The 25,629-nt window shown below is 43.6% G+C and overlaps 1 protein-coding gene across 4 annotated transcripts in view; it reads left to right on the top strand.

Annotated features, from left to right (window-relative positions):
* The window catches only part of NCK2 (NCK adaptor protein 2), a 159,998-nt gene that overhangs the window by 122,071 nt on the left and 12,298 nt on the right, over positions 1–25,629 (top strand). For all 4 annotated transcript variants that reach the window (XM_084616836.1, XM_084616835.1, XM_084616833.1 and 1 more), the window contains one exon: positions 17,988–18,709. In XM_084616836.1, coding sequence (XP_084472962.1) covers positions 17,988–18,709 — 722 coding nt within the window. The remainder of the gene's footprint in view (positions 1–17,987; positions 18,710–25,629) is intronic.

Genomic DNA, 25,629 nt, shown 5'->3' with positions numbered 1-25,629 from the left:
GTCCAAATTAGGAAATAATTTTAACCACTCCAGATACAATTGTGCAGGCCCTCATATTGAATCCTTATGACTAAAATAGAAACATTCAATTGAAATGTATTTTTGTCTGAATTTGTTGATTCATCAAAATCTAATTGTCGTGCAGGACCATGTTGATTTCAGCTAAATTCACTGAAACCAGATAGATTTCTGATGGAAAGCTGCCTGCCAGACAAATTTCCGAGTGACACCTGCCTGGTTTCCTGCTAGTTTACCCACCTGGCTCCTTGGCAGCCTGGTTGGTGGGTTGCCAGGGAGCTTGGGCTCCCAGCTCTTTGGCATCCTGGGCTCCCAGCTCTTTGGCTCCCAGAGAACAGTCATTCCATTTTTCAGAAAATTTAGAAATTTTTTAGTTTCATTCCAAATCAGAACAAACCAAATTTCTAAATCTCAAAAGATTCTGTGAAGTGGAATTGCCGTTCTCTGTGCAGCTCTACTTATGACTGTGAAAAGAAAGTTGTATTCTGATTCAGAAGTCCGGTCAATATGAATTCCTGGATTGGTTGAGTAATGCAGTGCAGTCCATTTTTTGAAGTAAGAAATAGCTTTTAGTATACGTAAATATAGAGAATAGATGTAAAACAAAGTAGTAGTTACTGTTTGACATGTTTGTTTTAGCCACAGGTGTCTATTTGATTATCCTTTTCAGACATAGGTTAATTTTAGTTGGTTTACAACTATATATGATCATATGCTTGACAGTATAGTACCTTTGTGAGAAAATGGATAAATCTGTAATGTTGTTATTAATTGAATAACTAGCTCTGACTACTATGAAAGATGAACTTATTCATATAGAAGAAACAAAAATCATAGCAAAGTATTGTCAAAAACTTGTCTTGGGGAAAGAAAAAAACGGGTTGCATTTACTCAACAGCTTTTGCTACCAAATGTGCAGATATGCATTACACACTTTATTACTTTTAGAGAAACTGATTTTATAGGCTATGGGAAAGAAAGGGACACCATAAAATTGACATTTAGTAATTTTTAAACAAAGAGTTAAAAGTTAGTTTCAGGTAATACAGCTACTCCTGAGTTCCTATTTTAAAAGTTTACTATTAAAAAATGTTACCTCCTGCTGTTTTTGAAAGATTGCCACAGACAACTAGAGAAATTAATTGCTGTCAAATGCAAAAAAAAAAAAGTTTTATATTTAATCTCTACTTCTTGTAACAGTAATACATTTTTTTTAAATGTTCAGACCTAACTGTGATTTTTAAATGGACACAAGCAAGTTCAGTGTCTTGAGGGTTTTCTGTGTTGAAATTAACATTTTGGAAGTATTTTTGTCTAGCGTTTCAGGATATCATCTAAGCTATTTTTCCCCCTCTCCTTTACCCCTACCCTTCTATATTTTTGTTTTCTGCGGATACCAAACATTTCTCCCACAACCTTCCCACCAGCCAGAGGTCATGGTTTAGGTTTATTCTTTTTCCTGGTATTGATTTGATACACAAATGAACTATAGAAACAGAATCGTTCACTTACTCTGTACGTGATTTCCACACGTTAAACATGTCATATTTTACACAGGCAGATTGCAGTCTGAGTTTAGGTGGCAGGTGAACAATGAAGTTTCTTGTCGTAGCTATACATTATTCAAAATTTTGCTTTTGATGTGTCTTGATGTAGAACTGGGACTTTTGGTATGGGGAAAGTTTCAGTATGTTTTGACGAAAGTAATGGTTTATTTAAAGTATTCCAGCTTGCACAAAAATATTTAGATTAGTCATGGCCTGAGAAAACTCAGGCTCTCCAGAGGGATCTAACAGAGTGAGATGAATGAACTGTAAGATGCAGATGAAATTCAGTGTTGATAAATGCCAGGTAATCTACACTGAAAAAAATAGTTTGAACTACTCAGGAGCTGACCAGAGCATGGACAAATCACTTAGCCATTGGGACAGGAAAGAAGGTTTATTGTATTTTCAGTGTCTTGAGTAAGAAGAAGATTCAGCATTTAATGACAGCTTTGGATGTGTGGGAAGCATACTTTTGTCAACAATAAACAGAAAATGGTGATGCTTTTGGAGGAAAAAGAAGCTTTATTTAATGTTTGAAACTATATAATTTAGGGAACAATTTTGTATTTTTCGGGTTTTAGGCAAGATGACTAAAGGTCTCTTCAATCTCTGGTTTCTATGATGCATGTTAATTAGCTCAACTTGAAATAGAACATAAGACTAGAGGTTAAACAAATTTGGAGTATTGATTAGGATTGACAAGGGAGATACATTGTGTAGTCACTTCGGTGTTTTCTACTCTTCTGTTTATCTGAATGAGTAGAAATAGTCAAAGTGCAAAAATGTGATAATTCATCATCAGTAACAACCAAGAACACAAATATTCAGGAGCATGAGAAGACTTAGTAAATATAAGCTTGCTTTGCAAATGTTCTTTTGTCAAGCAAAAATATTACATAGTATAAACTGTAATTAGAAAATGGAACATAAATCTAGAGAAAAGGATGTGTTTGTCTGCTGCTAGAAGAGAACTGCCAGATATGTGATGAAAATGACAGGTTCTCCTTCCTGATATTGCCTCCACAGAGGCCAACTGCAGATACTGCAGGCCTAATCATAGAATCTCTTGTGAAGTTACATTTGATCAGTGTGATGTTCCTCAAGCCCTACCTTCCTTGGGGTCAAGGACATGCTACCCCCACTCTGAACTCAAGCATATAAATAGCCCATCCTAATGGTCCTGCAGATCCTCTCTGTCTGCCAGGGTACCTCTGTCTCCCTTGTGTTGTGCAGTAGTGAGGAAAGCTGTTGATTCTAATTTCTGTATAGTTCTTGTAGGTTCATTTAGTAGTAACTTCAAGTTTTTTTGTATAAACCGAACAACTTTATCAGTCTAACCATTAAGGCAGATATAACAAAAAAACCAAAGGTTTAAGATATGCATATCTTGCCATGTCAGAAAGCCTGGTTCAGATGGTCGTGTTCTCAAAGTCCTTTTCTGAAAGAGAAAAAGGGCCACCAAACAAGAGTCCAAAATATTCTCCTTTGGGGTGCATTAAGAGTGCAGTCTTAGAGGCCTTCGTTAAAAAAGGGTTTCTGAGCACAAAGTGGTGTGGCTATGAAACCCATCTTGGTGCCAAAGCCTGCTGAGTCTCTGCAGGCGGACTAGGGGTCCATCTCAAAAGAAGGTGGCCTATAAAGGTCACTTCATAAGATACTGCAGACTCCAAGATCCAGACCCCTTTGAGCTTTGGAAAATTCTGCTCTGACTTTCAGTGGCTCTAAAGAAGTAACAAGGTGCTGGAAGGAAAAAATCACTGGCTGGGGCTTATTGTGGTTTGCCTCCTCAGAACATACAATTTTTGATAAAGAAAGGGCCTCCTTGGATCCAGGCCATTTGGTTTTGCCCTCTGCTCTGCAGTGCCCATTGGATTGTAGGATTGATCCTCCATTTCCCTGGATTACCAACGGATTCCCATTAAAGGTGTTAATAAAGGGGCTCTGAGGATTCAGCAGTGTTGTCAGTACCAGACACTGATGATTCCTTTTTGGGCTTGATGCCCTCAATTCTGTTGAAGTTTTCTTTGGAGTAGCTGTCCCCTCAGGTGCAAGAGAGTATCTCAGTGCTGCGGGAGCCATGGTTCTGAGAAACTCCAGAACGTGGTTTGGTGCTGTGAGGGTCTTGGAGCAGACAAGAATCTGCTCCTGGCCCTTCTGTTGAAGCTTCTCCTCAAATGGGGCCAGCCACCTATGTTTTGTCTCAACCCTATTTGTGCCTGTAAACTAGCGCTGTCAACCCTTTAAGGCAGAGGTGGGCAAACTACGGCCCCTGAGCTCCTGGCACAATGAGCTGGGCAGCGGAGCAGCGAGCTCCTGAGGCAGCGCAGCTGCAGAGCCTGGCCTGACCCGGTGCTCTGTGCACGGCTGTCTGTCCTGGTGCAGCTGCGCTGCCAGCCACCAATGCTCCAGATACCGCGGTAAGGAGGTGGGGAGGGGTTGGATAGAGGGCAGGGGAGTTCGGGGGGTGGTCAGGGCCAGGGGTGTGGGTCGGGGTGGTCAGAGGGCAGGGAACAGGGTGGTTGAATGGGGGAAGGGGTCCCAGGGGGGCGGTCAAGAAGGAGAGGGGGGGTTGGATGGGGTGGCGGGGGACAGGGAGAAGGGGTGGTTGGAGTGGCAGGGCTCTGGGGGGGCCATCAGGAAAGGGGGGGGTTGGATGGGGCAGCGGGGGGCAGTCAAGGAGAAGGGATGGTTGGATAGGGCGGGGGTCTGGGGGCGGGGGGGCAGTCAGGAAGGAGAGGGGAGTTGGATTGGGTGTGGGGGGCAGTTAGCGGTAGGGCATCCAGGGGCGGTCAGGGGACAGAGAGCAGGGGATGGATGGGGCAGGGGTCTCCGGGAGGCCATCAGGGAACAGGGGGGTTGGATGTCCCCTACCCGGCCCACCATACTATTTCAGAAACCCGATGCAGCCCTCAGGCCAAAAAGTTTGCCCGCCCCTGCTTTAAGGGGAAAATTTAAATAGAGGAAAATGAGCTTGTTGAATTATCTATATACAACTTTTGTTATTAGACATATTTACATAAAACAGAATCTTTGCCATTTTGGAATTCATCTGCTCCCACTGCTTTTTCTTCACTTGAAACCTAATCCTTTGTGCTTTTTACATTTGCCTTCACAGCAACTAATTGTTGTATTACAATGATTATGACTTAAAGTGAGGTGAAAGAAACAAAAGTATGGGGATCTCCAAAACAAAGTTGCTTTTTTCATACAAATGCCTCTATTAATGAAACCAGGGAAAGAAAAATGCCAAAAATGTATCAGCACAATTGTTGCTAAACAGTGTATTTTAATCTAATAAGCTCATGAAGTGATTAAATGCTTTCCTTTCCAGGAAATACATTAGTGGAGCTTCAGGCGTAGGGATATCCTGACACAAATTATTAATGTAGTCTTCTAGAAGGAGCAGGGATGTTTTGGCCAGACAGAGTATACATACATTTTTTTTAGACAGCTGTGATTACATCTTTGTTATCATAGGTACATACACATAAATTCTGGTACTGTCTTAACTTTGTTTTTACATTATTATGGCCATTCTGCTAAATTCTCTTTCTCAGTTACAGAATCATTTGTTCAGTAAAGTTGCACATAATAAACAAATGAAAGCTAGAGATGTTATTAATCCCTCCCACTCTGCTTGATGCCAGTAGGCTACTGAACAATTAGTTCAGTTCTACTACTGGTAACTTCCAAGTTAAAAAAAAAAAAAAAAATCAAATCTCCTTGCAGTGATATCTAACTTCTCTACTGTGGTACTGTATCTTAGTCCTGGTCTACACTAGGACTTTAGGTCGAATTTAGCAGCATTAAATCAATGTAAACCTGCACCCGTCCACACGATGAAGCCCTTTATTTCGACTTAAAGGGCTCTTAAAATTGATTTCCTTACTCCACACCTGACAAGCGGATTAGCGCTTAAATCGGCCTTTCTGGCTCAAATTTGGGGTACTGTGGACACAATTCGACGGTATTGGCCTCCGGGAGCTATCCCAGAGTGCTCCATTGTGACCGCTCTGGACAGCACTCTCAACTCAGATGCACTGGCCAGGTAGATAGGAAAAGAACTGCGAACTTTTGAATCTCATTTCCTGTTTGGCCAGTGTGGCAAGCTGCAGGTGACCATGCAGAGCTCATCAGCACAGGTGACCATGATGGAGTCCCAGAATCGCAAAAGAGCTCCAGCATGGACCAAACGGGAGGTACGGGATCTGATCGCTGTTTGGGGAGAGGAATCCGTGCTATCAGAACTCCCTTCCGGTTTTCAAAATGCCAAAACCTTTGTCAAAATCTCCCAGGGCATGAAGGACAGAGGCCATAACAGGGACCCGAAGCAGTGCCGCGTGAAACTGAAGGAGCTGAGGCAAGCCTACCAGAAAACCAGAGAGGCAAACGGCCGCTCCGGGTCAGAGCCCCAAACATGCCGCTTCTATGATGAGCTGCATGCCATTTTAGGGGGTTCAGCCACCACTACCCCAGCCATGTTGTTTGACTCCTTCAATGGAGATGGAGGCAATACGGAAGCAGGTTTTGGGGACGAAGAAGATGAGGAGGAGGAGGAGGTTGTAGATCGCTCACAGCAAGCAAGTGGAAAAACCAGTTTTCCCGACAGCCAGGAACTGTTTCTCACCCTGGACCTGGAGCCAGTACCCCCCGAACCCACCCAAGGCTGCCTCCTGGATCCAGCAGGCGGAGAAGGGACCTCCGGTGAGTGTACCTTTTAAAATACTATACATGGTTTAAAAGCAAGCATGTGAAAGGATTACTTTGCCCTGGCATTCGCGGCTCTCCTGGATGTACTCCCAAAGCCTTTGCAAAAGGTTTCTGGGGAGGGCAGCCTTCTTGCGTCCTTCATGGTAGGACACTTTACCACTCCAAGCCAGTAACACGTACTCGGGAATCATTGTACAACAAAGCATTGCAGTGTATGTTTGCTGGCGTTCAAACAACAGCCGTTCTTTATCTCTCTGAGTTATCCTCAGGAGAGTGAGATATAATTCATGGTCACCTGGTTGAAATAGAGTGCTTTCCCTCAGGGGACACTAAGAGGAGCCCATTCCTGCTGGGCTGTTTGCCTGTGGCTAAACAGAAATGTTCCCCGCTGTTAGCCACAGGGAGCGGGGGAGGTTTGAGGGTTTAGCCACGTGGTGTGGGGAGGCAAAATGCGACCTTGTAACGAAAGCACATGTGCTCTGTATGTAATGTTAACAGCAAGGTTTACCCTGAAAGAGTGTAGCCACTGTTTTATAAAATGTGTCTTTTTAAATACCGCTGTCCCTTTTTTTTTCTCCACCAGCTGCATGTGTTTCAATGATCACAGGATCTTCTCCTTCCCAGAGGCTAATGAAGCTTAGAAAGAAAAAAAAACGCACTTGAGATGAAATGTTCTCCGAGCTCATGCTGTCCTCCCACACTGACAGAGCACAGACGAATGCGTGGAGGCAAATAATGTCAGAGTGCAGGAAAGCACAAAATGACCGGGAGGAGAGGTGGCGGGCTGAAGAGAGTAAGTGGTGGGCTGAAGACAGGGCTGAAGCTCAAATGTGGCGGCAGCGTGATGAGAGGAGGCAGGATTCAATGCTGAGGCTGCTGGAGGACCAAACCAGTATGCTCCAGTGTATGGTTGAGCTGCAGCAAAGGCAGCTGGAGCACAGACTGCCACTACAGCCCCTGTGTAACCAACCGTCCTCCTCCCCAAGTTCCATAGCCTCCACACCCAGACGCCCAAGAACGCAGTGGGGGGGCCACCGGCCAACCAGCCACTCCGCCACAGAGGATTGCCCAAAAAAAAGAAGGCTGGCATTCAATAAATTTTAAAGTTGTAAACTTTTAAAGTGCTGTGTGGCATTTTCCTTCCCTCCTCCACCATCCCTCCTGGGCTATCTTGGTAGTCATCCCCCTATTTGTGTGATGAATGAATAAAGAATGCATGAATGTGAAGCAACAATGACTTTATTGCATCTGCAAGCGGTGATCGAAGGGAGGAGGGGAGGGTGGTTAGCTTACAGGGAAGTAGAGTGAACCAAGGGGCGGGGGGGGTTTCATCAAAGAGAAACAAACAGAACTTTCACACCGTAGCCTGGCCAGTCATGAAACTGGTTTTCAAAGCTTCTCTGATGCGTACCGTGCCCTCCTGAGCTCTTCTAACCGCCCTGGTGTCTGGCTGCGCGTAACCAGCAGCCAGGCGATTTGCCTCAACCTCCCACCCCGCCATAAACGTCTCCCCCTTACTCTCACAGATATTGTGGAGCACACAGCAAGCAGTAATAACAGTGGGAATATTGGTTTCGCTGAGGTCTAAGCGAGTCAGTAAACTGCGCCAGCGCGCCTTTAAACGTCCAAATGCACATTCTACCACCATTCTGCACTTGCTCAGCCTGTAGTTGAACAGCCCTGACTACTGTCCAGGCTGCCTGTGTACGGCTTCATGAGCCATGGCATTAAGGGGTAGGCTGGGTCCCCAAGGATACATATAGGCATTTCAACATCCCCAACAGTTATTTTCTGGTCTGGGAAGAAAGTCCCTTCCTGCAGCTTTTGAAACAGACCAGAGTTCCTGAAGATGCGAGCGTCATGTACCTTTCCCGGCCATCCCACGTTGATGTTGGTGAAACGTCCCTTGTGATCCACCAGAGCTTGCAGCACTATTGAAAAGTACCCCTTGCGGTTTATATACTCGGCGGCTTGGTGCTCCGGTGCAAAGATAGGGATAGGAGTTCCGTCTATGGCCCCACCACAGTTAGGGAATCCCATTGCAGCAAAGCCATCCACTATGACCTGCACATTTCCCAGGGTCACTACCCTTGATATCAGCAGATCTTTGATTGCGTTGGCTACTTGTATCACAGCAGCCCCCACAGTAGATTTGCCAACTCCAAATTGATTCCCTACTGACCGGTAGCTGTCTGGCGTTGCAAGCTTCCACAGGGCTATCGCCACTCGCTTCTCAACTGTGAGGGCTGCTCTCATCTTGGTATTCATGCGCCTCAGGGCAGGGGAAAGCAAGTCACAAAGTTCCATGAAAGTGCCCTTACGCATGCAAAAGTTTCGCAGCCACTGGGAATCGTCCCAGACCTGCAACACTATGCGGTCCCACCAGTCTGTGCTTGTTTCCCAAGCCCAGAGTCGGTGTTCCACAGCATGAACCTGCCCCATTAGCACCATGATGCATGCATTGGCAGGGCCCATGCTTTCAGAGAAATCTGTGTCCATGTCCTGATCGCTCACGTGACTGCGCTGACGTCGCCTCCTTGCCCGGTATCGCTTTGCCAGGTTCTGGTGCTGCATATACTGCTGGATAATGCGTGTGGTGTTTAATGTGCTCCTAATTGCCAAAGTGAGCTGAGCGGCCTCCGTGCTTGCCTTGGTATGGCGTCCGCACAGAAAAAAGGCGCGGAACGATTGTCTGCCGTTGCTCTGTTGGAGGGAGGGGCGACTGAGGATACGGCTTACAGGGTTGGCTTCAGGGAGCTAAAATCAACAAAGGGGGTGTCTTTACATCAAGGAGTATTTCAGGCAGGACTTCACGGATGGTTCCAATAAGAAATGTTGCACCTAAGTTATTGTTCTTATTGGAACAAGGAGGTTAGCCTGGCCTCTGATTGATACATGGTTAGATTTACCTTGCTGAACCTTCTCTGTGAGTGACTGCAGTGTGACCTAGAGGAATGAGTCCCCTAGACAGGGGAGCGGGGGAAGCAAAAGCGTACAAAACAAATCTGGTCTATTTCTTGTTTTGATCCACTCCATCTATCTTTTACATCTTTGGCTGGCAGCAGACGGTGCAGAAGGACTGCATGCCATCCACATCTCATGGCTGCTCGGCAGAAGATGGTACAGTACGACTTCTAGCCATCCTCATCTCTTGACTGCCCGGCAGAAGATGGTACAGTACGACTGCTAGCAATCTGTATTGCCTGCCTGCTCACCATAAGACGGTTCAATAGGACTGACTGCAGGACTAAAGAGAATGACCTGGTCAAGTCACTCCAAATTTAGTCCCTGCGCCCATGTCTGCCCAGGCGCTCCCAGCCGACGTGGCCAGGAGCACCTCAGACATGACGAGGACGGCTACCAGTCGTCCTGTACCATCTGCTGCCACAATGCAATGGGTTGCTGCTACTGTGTAGCAATGCCGTACCGCGTCTGCCAGCACCCAGGAGAGATACGGTGACGGTTACCTGAGCGGGCTCCATGCTTGCCGTGGTATGGCGTCTGCACAGGTAACTCAGGAAAAAAGGCGCGAAACGATTGTCTGCCCTTGCTTTCACAGAGGGCGTGAAACGATTGTCTGCCCTTGCTTTCACGAAGGAAGGGGGGCCTGACAATATGTACCCAGAACCACCCGCGACAATGTTTTAGCCCCATCAGGCATTGGGATCTCAACCCAGAATTCCAATGGGCAGCAGAGACTGCGGGAACTGTGGGATAGCTATCCACAGTGCAACACTCCGGAAGTCGACTCTAGCCTTGGTACTGTGGAAGCACTCCGCCGAGTTAATGCACTTAGAGCATTTTCTGTGGGGACACACACACTCGAATATATAAAACAGATTTCTAAAAAACCGACTTCTATTAATTTGACCTAATTTCGTAGTGTAGACATACCCTAAGTACCAATCAGTGACTGACTGGCTTGCTCACAGATAAGTTCAAACAAAAAGCAAAACAGTCTTTGAGCTTTGAAAGACTTCACTTGTTTGTTGTTTTCTTTTAGTTTTTCTACCTTGTTGTGGTTTGTGGCATGAGCCAGAAAAAGAAGTACTGAACTACAGTGCAAGAGGTTGTTTTTTGTTGAATTTCTAGCCCAGCCTAAACCAGAAAGTTCTAGAAATCTTGTGGGGGAAAAAACAGCTTGTGAGATTTCCAGCCTGAATTTGTTTTCCAAGCAAAAAAGCTTTCAGATCATCTCTTAAAATACCTAATAAGCCTTTAAAGTGATTTTGGGATTTTTTTTTACGCTTCAGAATCCAAGCTTCTTTTTAATGCACATTATCACAACAGATATACCTATCTACAGTTCTGTTTACAGAACTGTTCCTCTCAGTTCAGCTCTACCCTTTCTAATTAGCGCTTCACTCTGGTTTTGAAACAATTGTCTCCTGGCTCTCTAGCTGCTAGATCTTTTTGTTTCATGCATTGTTTTATCCATGTCTGATCACTTTCTTCTAGGTGTCATTACAGCCATGGACTTCTGTGAACTTTTGATATTTAATCGGCTCTTGCAGTTTAGTGCTTAAAGAGGATATATTTGCTTTTCATAGTCTGTTACCATAGTGCAGAGATTCTAAGAAACCATGTTACTTCTCCTATTTATGAATTGCATCTAAAATTCATAGTCTTAACTCTGGATGGTTAATTGTAGTTGATCTTCCAGTAATCTCCGTGTCCATGTTGTCTTTTTGTGTTGATTCCACTACAGCAGTGTGGCATTAGTGAATTCTTAGGCCTGGTCTACACTACAGAGTTAGGTCAAAGTAAGTCAGCTTACATCGGCCTAACTCTATAAACATCTACACTAAAATGTAGCTCCCACCGAAGTAACTCGTCTACTACACCGACTTAATAACTCCACCTCTGTGAGAGGCATAGCACTTAAGTAGATGTAGTTAGGTTGACGCAGTGTCAGTGTAGACACTGCTTTCCTTACATTGACTGTTGCTGCCTTCTAGAAACCATCCCACAGTGCCCCACAATGGCAATTAAATTGGTGCAAGAGTTCTTGTTGAGGATGCGCACCACCAACGAAGGGAGCTTAAAGTGGACATGTAAAACTGATTCAATTACTGCGGTGGCTGTATGCCAACATAACTTAGGTCGATTTAATTTTGTAGTGTAGACATGCCCTTATTCATAATGAGGTCCACAGGCCCATGACATTGGGCACTCTGCTTACTCTATGCAGCCTTTGGAGGCAGACCAAACCTCTCATTCAGAAGCATGGAAAGTGTGGCTCCATCTCTGAAAAACTGCCAGATTCCATCTGCCTCTCCAGCTGCAGGCAGACAGACTAGCTCCTCCTGATGCAAAGCAAATTTAAAGAAGAAAAAGTAAGGGGGGGGAGGCTTAAAATCTCCAGGCTGTCAGAATCTGCCTTTATAGGCAGAGATTATTTCCTTTCTCCTCAATGGAGAAATGCCCCCACCCACGTGGAGGGCAGCAAGGCAGAGAATGCTGAGAGGGAAACCAGATGTTGTCTTTCCTCCATCTCCCCCACTGTTTAAATGCCTACGTTGGGATCTGTGCCTGTTCTGTAAAGATCCAGGCCTTTCTCAAGTGTTCAGACAGGCAGGATTTCCAGCAGCCTCTTTCCCTGGAAGCAATGGTAAAATGCACTAGGCTTAGTACAGACAGCAGCAGCAGCCCCAAGTCCGAGACCAGCAAGCAGCAGCTCCCTCCTGGTGTCTGCAGAGCAGCTCCCTATCCTCTCCCCCGCCCTGCTGCAGTGTAGATCAGGTCTCAGAGTGCAGCATGGCAAATCGGTGCAGAAAAGACCAGGCCATAGAAGTGCTGTTTCCTCTATGCACACATATACACAACCCCCACATGGGGAATTCTCCCTGCTAAGACAGGGAGACCAACACTCCAAATCAGAGCTCAAGACTCAAATAATAAAATAAATACATAGCTCCCTACCACATACATGCACAGAGAATAGACTTTCAGGAAAAGTATATTGAGTATTGTAAACTATAGTTTGAGGTCTGTAGATACCGTACATAAACTTTAGCTAGATATCCCTTCTCATATACCCTGTGAGCATGTAATAGTGGGATGGAGATTTCCTGCCGTGCTTAAAGACTGGGACAACAACGGGGCTCTTGTCCTGCAGGTTGCCATGTCTTAACTATCGGGCTTTCATTCCCAGTGATTGCTGTGGGTCACCAGGCTTTAATGTCCTGGTTATTGCTCTCAGCTTCTATTGCAGGATGTCAGTTTTCACTATCACTTCCATCTCTTTCTCCGGCACGTGGCTATGAATTGATAAGAGGGACAGCAGTGTAGATGTGGAAGAAGCAGCAGACAGTGAGGGGCCTTTGGCTCACCATTTCTTTCTTCTACCCCCCACGTCCCCTGACCTCCAGTTTCTACGGCTAGAAGGTTTATTGGTGTGCACAGTCAAAATTTATCCCAGTGTCATTACCAAAGATGGGTGTGCCTTTTTCCCCTGCGGTCAAGGGCTCATCATTTCTAAGTGGGGAAAAAAATTTTATCTGAAAGAGTGACATCCTTACTATATAGGTCCTTCGCAGGCCGCTAAATCCAGGTAGGCATAATCTCAGCTCTCTCCTTCAGACAGCATGCTAACAAGGATAAGTAAATAAATCAAAGAGAATTGTCATATGATACCTGTAGAACTGATCAATGAAATTGTTTTTAATTGTTCACTTTATTAATATAACTTCATAAGTAAAGTTTTATAAATGAAACTACATTCATTCATAAAACCAGGTACCCCAATAACTGGCTAATTGAGTTTCACTTGTAATCCAATTGCTGCTTAAGTCACTGAAACTTGCACTGTTTCAACATTGTAACTTCTGTTCACTGTTTGTCATTCATTATACTTGTCTATATTGGAACTTCCTTTCACTGTTTGCCATTCCTTACACTTGTCCGTATTGTAACTCAAACTCCATTTTAACTTGTCCCAAACTTGTCTCTATTTCAAAATGCTCACTCCATTTTGTAAAAGCTTGCTGCAACCTTCATTTTTGCAAAACCCTGCTGTAATCTTATTAGTGTAGTTTAGATGTGTGAATGAGGTATGTATGGATGATGGAATCAACCTCCAGCCTCAGCCTGTCCTGATGAAATAAAGTGTAAACACCAGTGGCAGAAGATGCAGACAACAGCCCTGACAAAGCAAAAAAGAGTCCACCCTAAAAAGAAAAGAACAAAAGTACAATTGAAGAAACATCAAAGCCAGGTCCTAGGCTGAAAGTCATGTCTCCGATTGATGGGTGATCAATCACACCGGACCCAGAGGCAGCCTGACACAGCAAGATCTATAGACTCTGAATTCAAACTAAAGCCTACAAGAAGGATGGGTGAGATGGAAGACTTTGGAGGGTAACATTCTGCTGCCAACATGGAAGGGCATCGGTGCATGCCCAACAGAGACCCAGTCCTTCCTTGTGCCCGGCTTTCCTGGCCAGTTAGCCGCCACAAGCTACGAACCCAAGCCATGAACTCAAGCTACATTCAGGACTGGTAACTATCTAGCAGCTGCAGAATATTTGCGGGGGGGGGGGTGTACATAGGTATTAGATATTAGTTATTGGTTTTAAATCAAATTGTGTTATTATAATGAACGTGACATCTTGTCTTGTCTTCTGAAACGATAGTGTAGTTTTATCTGTATAACAAACCCTAAGTGCCCCTGCATGCTTTCAGAAGCAGTGCTAATATGGGTGGACAGTATAGCAGGTATGATCTCTCTCAGCCTATTAAATAAATCTCACAGCCTCAGAGCTTTTCCCTGAGAAGGAGTCAGGGCATGCAGACAGCTATCCTAGATTTCCTGCAAATGGGGACAATTGAACCTGTCCCTGCTCTTCAGAGGAAAAAAGGCCCTATTCCATATTATTCCTAGTTTTAAAAAAAAAAAAAAAGTCAGATTGTTACAGAGCACTTCTCAACATCAAGTGTCTCAACAAATCATTTTAAAAAAATCAAAATTCAATATGGAGACCTTAAAATCCATACGATCTGCCATCGACCAAGGGGACTGTATGACATCTATACCTGGGAACAATGCAGGTGTCCATATCTCAATTCAGCAGTCTCACAGATGCTTCTTAAACTTTCCTCTTGAAGCACAACATTACCCATATAGGTTCTTGCTCTTAGATTTAGCAGCAGCACTTTTGTTTATAAAAGTGCTGGTAGAGTTAATATCACCTGTCAGAAAGGAAGTGATCTCTGTCTACCCCGTCCTGGGTGACCTTATCCAAGCCTCATCCAGAGTCAGTCAGAGACTATCCTACCGAAACAGGACGCTCCAAAGCCACAATTTTGTGAAAGTCTCAGTTATTCCCAATCTGTGAATGGGAACGGTTACTGTCCTCTACAAAGTTGCTTGTTGCAGAAAACGCAGAAGCAGAGAAATCTTATCTAAATAGTCTGTTAAGGGGAGTACCCGTTCATATGCTTCTGTCTCTTCTGGGATCATTGGTCTCCCATGTGGATATTCTTAGTGGGCCAGTGCTCACATGAGGCTACCACAGAGCTTTGTCTTATCCCTCCCTAACCTATTCCTTATCCACCGTAGGAGGATTCTTGGATCATTCACAGGCAGTCAAGGACCATCCAAGGAATCTGGCTCAAATGAGAGTAAGCACAGCATAAATTGGTGAGAGCTCAGGATAATCCAATATGGTCTCAAGGCTTTGCTCCCATATCTGGACTTAACTCAAGTGCTGATCATGACAGACAATACCTCAGCCATTCATATGTAAACAGACAAAGGAAACAAAGTCTACAGTCCTTCAAAGAGAAGCTCACCTCCTGATGACTTGGGAAAAGGAAAATGTGCAGTCATTTTGCTCCCTTCCCAGCCAAAGCAAAATTGAATATTGCGGCTGACTGGCTCATCATGCAAAAGTCAGATCATCCAGAATGGGAATTACACCTAGAGGTGTACATCTCCTGGTAAAGAAATTTAGTCTCACAGCAACAGATCTGTTTGCCTTCCACCTGAATCATGAAGTTTCAGTGTTTTTTCTTTTTCCAGTTGAGATCACAGAGCCAGGGCAACAGATGCTTTGTTGTGAAGATAGCCAAAGGAGACTCTTATATGCCTTCCTTTCCTTTTTCTCTCCTCAGCAGAATGCTGAAGACGATCAGAAGAGAAGCAGCACTGGTAATTCTGGTATATCTTTCTGGCCAAGGAGACTTTGATTCTCTCGTCTTCTTGAAAGGGTACAAAGCTCCCCCTCAGTTTTCCATCTAAAGGGTTATGATATTACAAGGCCAATTATGCATCAAAATCCAAACTGTGTGAGTCTAGCTGCCTAGTTCTTGAACAGAGCCTCTTAAGCCAAAGAAGTTGTTCAGAGGGCTGATATCCACAACTTTAGCTTCCAAAAATAAATCTACAAACTCAGCATATTTGAGGGCCTGGTTGAGCTTTAACCATCGGTCCTAGGACAAATGACACCCCCCACCAAATCATCTTCATGGGTACCACAGATGCTCAGATTTCTTCAAAATGGATTTGGGTTATGCCTGTCAGTTCCGACTTTCAAAGGTCAAGTTACTGCTTTGTCTAAGTGCTTAATTTTCCTTAGAGTGCTTAGTTTTTCCTAGGCTTATGGAAGTGTCTCGACTAGCAGTTTCTCAGAAGTGGAGCCACAATGCTTCTGATTGACAGATATGGTCTGCCTCCAAGTCTGTGCATAGAGCAGAATTCCCACTTTCCTGGATCTTATTGCTCAAGAAAGGAAAATTTCAGAAAAGTTTTCCTATACTTTAGTACCAGACCTTAAGGTTTCCTGGAACTGATAGGGATAAATATTTTGAAATCTCAGCTACTAGTATGGATTTGTGGGGGGGTGTTAAATCACATCTCAGTCGTTACATTTGTGCATGAAGAAGTAATGAGGTCATTAATTTCAGACTTGCATTTTGTTCAGCTTTTTTATATAGTAACAAATGTTTTGTTTGTACATAACCTCCCTAATTAACTTCACTTAGTTCTTGTATTCTTTTGGTTGACAGTCACTGCTAAATAGCTGAGATTGGAATTTTTCATCAGAGATTGGACCTTAGCCAACTTCCTACTGGAGTTTGCTCAAAGAGTAGAAGTGGTGTTATCACGTTGTATCCCATAGGGCAATAAACTGGTCTCTCTGCTGTCATCTTGCCAAGGAGCACAGCCACTCATTTCCAGCTGAAGTGATATGGTTAGCAGGATGTGAAAGCTGGATGAGCAGGCTCTAACAGGGAATGGGTAACCACTTGGAACAGGTCAGAGAAGCCTTTTGCAATTCTTGGAATGTTCTTCAGTCAAAAGTTATAGTTCTTGATCTCAGTTAGATCAGCTTAACCAGTTAATTTCTTTCTCTTTTTGAAGCTGCCTAAATATACTCAGTCTAGCAGACGTTTATGTATGTTGCTCAAAAGAATAACCTGTAAGAATATACCAGGTGGGTTTATTTGCACTAGACAAGCACTTTGCTTAATTACAAACAGAGCAATTTAGCAAATGATGTGGTCAAGCAAAATTGGTATTGTAATCACAGTTACATTACATATATGGCTACTTCTGATGAGACCATTTCTTTTTTTAAATACTGCCACACTTTTGATTTTCACTACATGTTTCATAGGCAGTTTATGTTCATGTCATCTTAGATAAATTGCTCCCTGCTAGTTGAATAATGCTCATTATAGGATCCTGGAGCACAGAGAAAAGTACAAAATTGTTAGATTTTGCATCACCTTTGTTTTCTGTCCATTGTGTTTGATTTCTGAATGCTGGCTGACTTGTGCTGTATTGAGGTTCCATCTTAATAAATAACATCAGAATTTAATTAAATCATTTGAAATTCAGAAGAGCAAGTTACTACTATTCTGTACCAGTCTGTTTATATACTTAGGCAGTCTTTGGTACAGATGTTTGAAAATGATGATGTCTGCAGAACTCTGGAATTTTCTGATTGACATGCTGAGAAACCACACCAATGCCAAAAATCTCCAGTTAAACATACACACATAACTTCATTCCTTTCTAAATATATTTTCCATTTCCTAATATCATTGAAGGTAATTCAAAATGTACATTTCTTGAAAATTATAGAACCTGAGGGTTACTTGAAGTCACTCCACCTATATAGCCTCATACCTGGAACATTCTAGGTGCACAATTCAACAGGAAACTTGATAGTTTCAGATGAAGTTGGTTGGAGACTGAAGAATGAAGTGGGGCAGAATGTAGTTTGTTCAGAAGGACCTTTTTCACTGTGCTAACTTTTTTTTTTATTTTTACTTTTTTCCTGACCAATTTAAGTGATTATAGTTATAATTAAAAGATATGATAAACTGACTGGATTTTAGAAGACATAACATCCCTGGAGGACTAATTGCTTATGTAAATGATGTGTCTTTCATCACTCTGTGTTTCTCCGTTACCATTAACTGACTTTGTAGAGAGGTACATTAAAGGACAAATTAAAGCTTATATTTAGAAGCTGAACCAATAAACAAACAGCAATTTCTTAAAATATTAAGACATTGATATTTCCCGACAGTCTGTGTACAGTGTCATAGTTATGACCTGTATGTGTAACATTTTTGTTAACGACAGGGAAAGCACTTGGCTAATTTTATAGCTATGCATTATAGAGACTAAATGGTTTTTTTTATTATTTTTTCTATTTATATCCTGCATGCCTACTAGAAATTTCTCTTTTTATTTAACAGGTTTGGGTAAAACAAAAAGGAAGACAAGTGCACGAGATGCCTCACCTACTCCTAGTACAGATGCAGAATATCCATCCAACGGTAGCAGTGCAGATCGGATTTATGACCTTAACATCCCAGCCTACGTTAAATTTGCCTATGTGGCAGAGAGGGAGGATGAGCTGTCCCTTGTTAAAGGATCCCGAGTCATTGTTATGGAAAAGTGCAGTGACGGCTGGTGGAGAGGTAGCTACAATGGACAGATTGGCTGGTTTCCTTCGAACTATGTGGTGGAGGAAGTTGAGGAAGCAACTGCAGATTCCCCAAGTTTTCTAAGTTTAAGGAAAGGTGCATCCATGAGTAATGGCCAGAGCTCAAAACTACTTCATGTTGTTCAGACACTGTATCCATTCAGCTCCGTCACAGAGGAAGAGCTCAATTTTGAAAAGGGGGAAACCATGGAAGTCATTGAAAAACCAGAAAATGACCCAGAATGGTGGAAATGTAAAAATTCCCGAGGGCAAATTGGTCTTGTTCCTAAAAACTATGTAGTAATCTTAAGTGATGGTCCTACCATTAACACGTCCCATCCACCTCCGATAAGCTATACAGGGCCATCTTCTACAGGACGGTTTGCTGGAAGAGAGTGGTATTATGGGAATGTTACCCGGCATCAAGCAGAATGTGCCCTAAATGAGAGGGGAGTGGAAGGGGACTTCCTTGTTAGAGATAGTGAATCTTCGGTAAGTGACATTCAACACTTGAATTTTTATTATTTGCTTCATATAAATAAACAAAACTACCGTATGGTGTTTGAAGTAGCAATGATGATAGTGAATAATTACCTTACATTAGTACAGTGAGTGTCTATCCCAAAAGAAGTAAGCAATTTACAAACTTTACAAACTGATATTTTTGCTATACACTGGAGTCACTTCATTCACTACTGAGGTGCAACCATTTTTGGAATGAAACACAACAATTGTGAACTAGTTTGTGTACTAATTTTGGAGTCACTAGTCATAATTCCCTAGTAAAGATTGAATTCCATTTTGAACTTAAAGCAGGGATTCTCTTGTTAGGTATGAAAAATACAGCATATCCTCCCCAAATTTACCACACTTACTCTGAGTACAAAAAATAATTTAAAATGGGTCTTTTAAGAAATTTAGCATCTGTAGCAGTCTTTTCTTTGTCTCGAGTGAACTTAATAATGAAATAACATCTTCAAATTTTCCATATAGTTAAAATTTCTTGAACTCTTGTGCATAGGTTTTATTTGAAGAAATTAGGTGGTAATAAAGTAAATTAAGTTGTAATTAAAGATTTTATCTAATTTTTATTATTATAATAAGTTGCAGACAGCATCAAGTAACTCTTAAGTTGAGCCACAGTGACATCAGAGGGATGTTGTAATTACGTCAAACCAAGCATTACAAATGCAGGAAATTCAGAAAAGTTTACATTTAAATGTGTTCCAAATATACTAAGGTATGGAATCACTCAAACAACCTGAACTCTGTCTTATAGTGACATCATGACAAGAAAATTGTAGTTAAAATCCCTTAGTGTGTCTTTTAAAAATAAGTGTTATCTAATCTGGGACCTCTAATACTAAAAAGCTTTAATCGTTATCATATGGTTATTGCATGGCATCAGCCTAACTCAGTCTTAGGGTTTATCTACATACAATTTAAGTATACCGAAACGGTATCCATCTGAAACCAGCATAAGTACAATTCCATAAGGTGGACGCAGTATACCACTTTAAAAGTATTTATATTCCCATAAATTTAGGGCACCTGTATTAAAGCACCTTTATGCCAGTATAATTGCATCCACACTATGAGTTATACTGATTTAACTATACTGGTTTCAAAGTAATAAAGTTAAAGCAATATATATAAAACTGTGTAGAGGCCAGATCTAAAGATAGTTTTTTGTCTGAGAATATATAGCTTAAATAGGCCCAGCTATTGGAGCATTAGATCATTTGTATTAATCATTTCTACTTAGAACTTCTGACTAAGATTATTTTTCATATGATCCGTTAATCTAATATCAACTGTTTCTGTGTTGTTTAGGTTCTGTAAAATGACTTCACAAAACAATAGTACGTTAGGGTAAATATTGGTTGACAAATTGTGGCTTTTCATTAGTTACTATTAATCTAAAATTACCTTTTAGAAATTGATAATATTTTAGTTCTTCATGCTTCTGTTGAAGTACATTTTGTATTTCACGTGCTATAATTAGTGCTGGCCAGGTAAAGGTCAATTTAAATCCAGCTCTTAAAATGTAGTCAAACGTCTGCAAAATGAATAATGTTGCGGCAGATTGCCCAGGTTGCAATCACAGGCACTTCTGAACACAGCTCTTGTTACCCAGTTCTTTTTTGAGGGAGCGTTTCCAGAATTAGCAGAAATACCCTATAGCAGGGATTGGCAACCTTTGGCCCGCGACCCGCCTGGGTAAACCCCCTGGCGGGTAGGGCCAGTTTGTTTACCTGCCGCGTCTGCAGGTTTGGCCAATCGCCACTCCCACTGGCCGCAGTTCACCACTTCAGGCCAATGGGGGCTGCTGGAAGGGGCGCTGGCCAAGGGGTGTGCTGGCCGCAGCTTCCTGCAGCCCCCATTGGCCTGGAGCGGCAAACCACGGCCAATGGGAGCTGCAGTCAGCCAAACCTGTGGGCACCACAGGTAAACAAACCGGCCCAGCCCGCCAGGGTGGCTTACCCTGGCAGGCCATGTGCCAAAGGTTGCCGATCTCTGCCTTATAGTAAGTGTAAATCTACTCTTGAGTTTACTGGAGTTTGGTTTTTTTAACTCAGTGGTGTACTTTAAGTTGAGGTTTGCTGGCATACCTTGTTTCTGCCAGTAAGATTGTTGGTGTCAAGGGAATAATTTAAAGGCAAGAAAATAGTTTTTAAAAGTTGCTTCAACATTTTTCTTTTGTTTTTTTTAATTTAAACTCTCGCAAAATATTACTTTATTTTCTGAAACACATTTGCTGCTTTATTCTTACTACGGTTAGAAGAAGTGGAGGCTGACAAGTATTTCCACTCCTTGTAATTCTCATTTCATACACAAGAGTATTGATGACATACAGATGATGTCTTGCAAAATGATTGTCTGTGTAGGTTTCAGGCCTCGCAACCTAAGGGTTTTTCCTGGTAGACTACCGGGTTTTGGTTCCTTCTCTGGGGGAAACCCATCAAAATCTGCTGCTTCACAACTTAACTCTACGTCTCTTGGACTGTTAGTTTCTGTTTCTTGTCCCAGATTTTCTAGACATGACTTTGTGCAGCCTCTCTGTTATCTTATTTGCAAAATGTGGGGAATAATAGTTTGTCTTTTGCTGTCGTGGGGATATGCAGCCTTAGTTAATAAGAGCTATGAAGTGCACAGAAATATTAACAGCAGTCATTGAAAGAAGAGAACTTGAGGCTCATGGTATTCTGGCTCCCAGTCCGCAGTGGTCAATACTCTAGGGTGACGGATATTTTGTAGGTCTTTCTCTATTTTATGTGGATTCTGCCCATAAGGTAAAAATTATCTCTACACAACAAAGTATTATAGAAAAGTAATTTTTTTAAAAAGATGTAAATTGTGTTGGGGGCTGTATATCTGGAACGTCTAGCCCCAACTATGCACCACAAATTCTATCCTAGGCCCTGAACCAGCATACCAGTTTTCAGGCTGCTCTGACTGTGCAAATGGATTTTACAGCAGTTTGAAAATATTGCTAAACAGAAACACTTTTGCAACATTTACTAACGTGTGGCTACGTGCTGCGCCATAATGACCACTGTGTTACAGCTCTTTTTTGTTGTCTAGGTCTAAAAAGACACTCTGACTTCTATCTGAAATATAGAAAATACATTAGCCTTTTTATTTAATGACCTCATATTTGATCAATTGTTGTCCAATATGGTTGCCAAATGGTGGTTCTCTCACTCTGCAGTAGGATTGTCGCTTGTGGGGCATACAAAGACTCAGTCAAGGTATAGTCAAGTAAGTCAGCTGTAAGTCAGTGACCCCATAAAAGTCTCATTGGACAACCCCATGGAATTTACTAAGCTCATCAGCAAAACATGATTGCTACAGCACTACACAGAAAGTTTAGGTTCAGGCTTGTTCTGAATTAAGGTTTCCATTCTCTTCAATGCTGGTCTCTCTCTAATCCAAATGCTTCAGTCTGGTGTTACAGATACTACATTTCTCTAAACAGAGAACTATACTTTTGTAGTTGGGATGTGTGTGTCTGCCTTTGGTTTAGTATCATTTCAGAATCATTTTTTTGTTACACATTAGATTTAGGGTATGTCTACACTGGCAAGTTTCTGCACCAGATGTTATACCACTTTTATTAAAACGCTGGAATTAAACAGCTGTTGCATATCCACACTGTGCTCCTTGTGACGCTGGAGCGCATCCACGTTAGTAGCTCTTGCAAAGGCAAAGACAGCAGTGCATTGTGGTAGCTATCCCACTGTGCAACTGGCCGCAGGGTGCTTTGGGAAGGGGTTGCAATGCCTCATGGGGATGCAGGTTTCCCAATCCCATTGTTCCATGGGCATCCTACTACATTGCCAGCTGCTTTTCAACTGAAGTGTGGAGGGGGAAGTGTGTGACAGGGAGTGTGTGTGTGTGTGTATGGAACAGTGTGTGTGTGTGTATGGAACAGGGAAGAGAGACAATATGTTTTGGGGGACAGAGTGTGTGTGTCACCATGCTGTCTTGTAAGTTCAGACAGCAGCAGGAAACAACCAGTCCTGAGGCAGGGGGAGGGGGAAACCCTGACATCAGCCCCCACCTCCCTCCCTCGGCTCTCTGCACAGCAATCTCTCTCTCTCTCACACACACACACTCTCACACCTGTGTTCAGCAGCACTAGCATTCCACATTAATGGTTTGCTTTGTGTCCCAGAGCAGTTCAGCACAGCACACAATGGCTGTCAGAAACAGTGCTTTGAAAGGGGAGAAGCGCATGTCTCCAGGGCAGCCGAGTTCAAAACAATGAGCAGAGTGGGCATTTGAGGCATTATGGGACACCTCTGGAGGCCAATTACAGTGCAGAAAGCAATCAAGTGTTCACACTGGCAATAAAGCACTGGAGCCTCTGCGCAAGGAGCCTTATGACTCTCATTGAGGTGGTTTTTTTGCAGCGCTGCAACTGTGGAGTTTCTGCGCACAAAGTGGCTTGGCAGTGTATACACGTCTGAAGTTTGAGTGCAAAAAGCTGCTTTACTGTGCAGAAACTTGCCAATGTAGACAAGCCCTTAGTTATTTCATTCCAGATTTGATCTTCCTTAATTTTTAATCTTATTGCCTGAATCATTCTTTTATATAAGTTTTAACACATTCTTCACAACAGTTGTTCTTTTAATAAATTCTAGAAACCATATAGTAAACCAGGGTGGTGGTGTTGAGAGGGAAATGGGTAAAGTATCATTTGTTTCAAGCTTCCAAAGGCTTATGATAGAGCAGTGTAAAAATATTTTTTAAATAATTTTAAAATTCTTGGGTGGTGTCTAATTTTCAGTGGATATACTTTGTAGTACTTTTTTGTAGTACCAAAAATTCCTATTACATCATGTTGTATGATTCCACTTGTTGGAGGAGCTTCTTCAAGCTGTGGACCTAGGTTTCCTCCCTGAAGGGGTCCTATCAATGAGGACCATCCTCTTACTATAGGTTTCAGAGTAACAGCCGTGTTAGTCTGTATTCGCAAAAAGAAAAGGAGTACTTGTGGCACCTTAGAGACTAACCAATTTATTTGAGCATAAGCTTTTGTGAGCTACAGCTCACTTCATTGAATGCATACTGTGGAAAGTGTAGAAGATCTTTTTATACACACAAAGCATGAAAAAAACCTCCTCCCACCCCACTCTCCTGCTGGTAATAGCTTATCTAAAGTGACCACTCTCCTTACAATATGTATGATAATCAAGGTGGGCCATTTCCAGCACAAATCCAGGGTTTAACAAGAACGTCGGGGGAGGGGGGATGAGGGAAAAACAAGGGGAAATAAGTTACCTTGCATAATGACTTAGCCACTCCCTGTCTCTATTCAAGCCTAAGTTAATTGTATCCAATTTGCAAACGAATTCCAATTCAACAGTTTCTCGCGGGAGTCTGGATTTGAAGTTTTTTTGTTGTAATATAGCAACTTTCATGTCTGTAATCGCGTGACCAGAGAGATTGAAGTGTTCTCCGACTGCAGCCAGCCCCTGCCGCACCCCCTGCCCTGCCTCCAGCCACCCCCCGCACGCCCTGTCTGCAGCCAGCCCCTGCTGCACCCCCTGCCCTGCCTCCAGCCACCCCCTGCATCCCCTGCCTGCAGCCAGCCCTGTCTCCAGCCACCCCCTGCCGCACGCCCTGCCTCCAGCCACCCCCTGCATGCCCTGCCTCCAGCCAGCCCCTGCCGCACCCCCTGCCTGTAGCCAGCCCCTGCCTCCAGCCATCCCCTGCACCCCCTGCCTGCAGCCAGCCCCCGCCTCCAGCCGCCCCTGCCCGCAGCCAGCCCTAGTCTCCAGCCACCCCCACAGACCCTGGCCACACCAGCCCCTGCCTGCAGCCACCCCTGCACCGCAGCCACCCCTGCACCCCCTGCCCGCAGCCAGCCCCTGCCCTGCCCGCAGCCAGCCCCTGCCGCACCCCCTGCCCTTTATCCAACCAACCCCTGCTGCACCCCCTGCCCTGCCCGCACCAGCCCCTGTCTCCAGCCACCCCTGCCCGCACCAGCCCCTGGGACACCCCCTGCCCTGCCCGCAGCCAGCCCCTGTCTCCAGCCAGTCCTGCACCCCCCTGCCCTGCCTGCAGCCAGCCCCTACCTCCAGTCAGCCCCTGCCCTGTCTCCAGCCAGCCCCACACCCTCCTGTCTCTAGCCAACTCCACACCCCCTTCCCTGCCTGCAGCCAGCCCCACACCCCTTGCTTCCAGCTAGCCCTGCCCCATGTCCACTAGTGCCCTGCAGTTCTCAGGGCAGTAACCCTGCACACCTGCTTCAATGAGGGGGGCATGGAACAGCTGGGACCCACACATGTGCACACCCTAGGGTGACCAGACAGCAAGTGTGAAAAATCAGGACAGGGGGTAGGGGATAATAGGAGCCTATATAAGGAAAAGACCCCAAAATCGGGACTGTCCCTATAAAATCGGGACATCGGGTCACCCTAGCACACCCCCAGGGAGTGGTGGGGACCCAAACATGTGAAACGGAGCTCATTTCTAGTTCAGGCCCATCTTTTTAAAAAAGAACTTTAGGCAAGGTTAACATACATCCGTATTTTCCCGGACAGGTCAGGCTTTTTGGTTCTTAAATCGGATGTATGGTAACCCTGTTGGTACAAAAAATACATACTGGGGCACATCCCTTAAATCAGGACTTTTTATAGGGAACCGGTTGTTAAGATTTTGGCAGCTCATCACTGGGTATGCGTACCCCTGGGGGTACTCAGAGGTCTTCCAGGGGGTACATCAACTCATCTAGATATTTGCCTAGTTTTACAACAGGCTACATAAAAAGCACTAGCGATATCAATACAAACTAAAATTTCAAAGACAATGATTTGTTCATACTGCTCTATATTCTGTACACTGAAATGTAAGTACAATATTTATATTCTAATTGATTTATTTTATAATTATTTGGTAAAAAT

This window comes from Lepidochelys olivacea (genome assembly GCF_965140295.1).
Source record: "Lepidochelys olivacea isolate rLepOli2 genome assembly, chromosome: 1".
NCBI lineage: Eukaryota > Metazoa > Chordata > Testudines > Cheloniidae > Lepidochelys > Lepidochelys olivacea.
The sequence above is the reverse complement of the archived record's forward strand: the minus strand, read 5'-3'. Positions and strand labels throughout refer to the sequence as shown.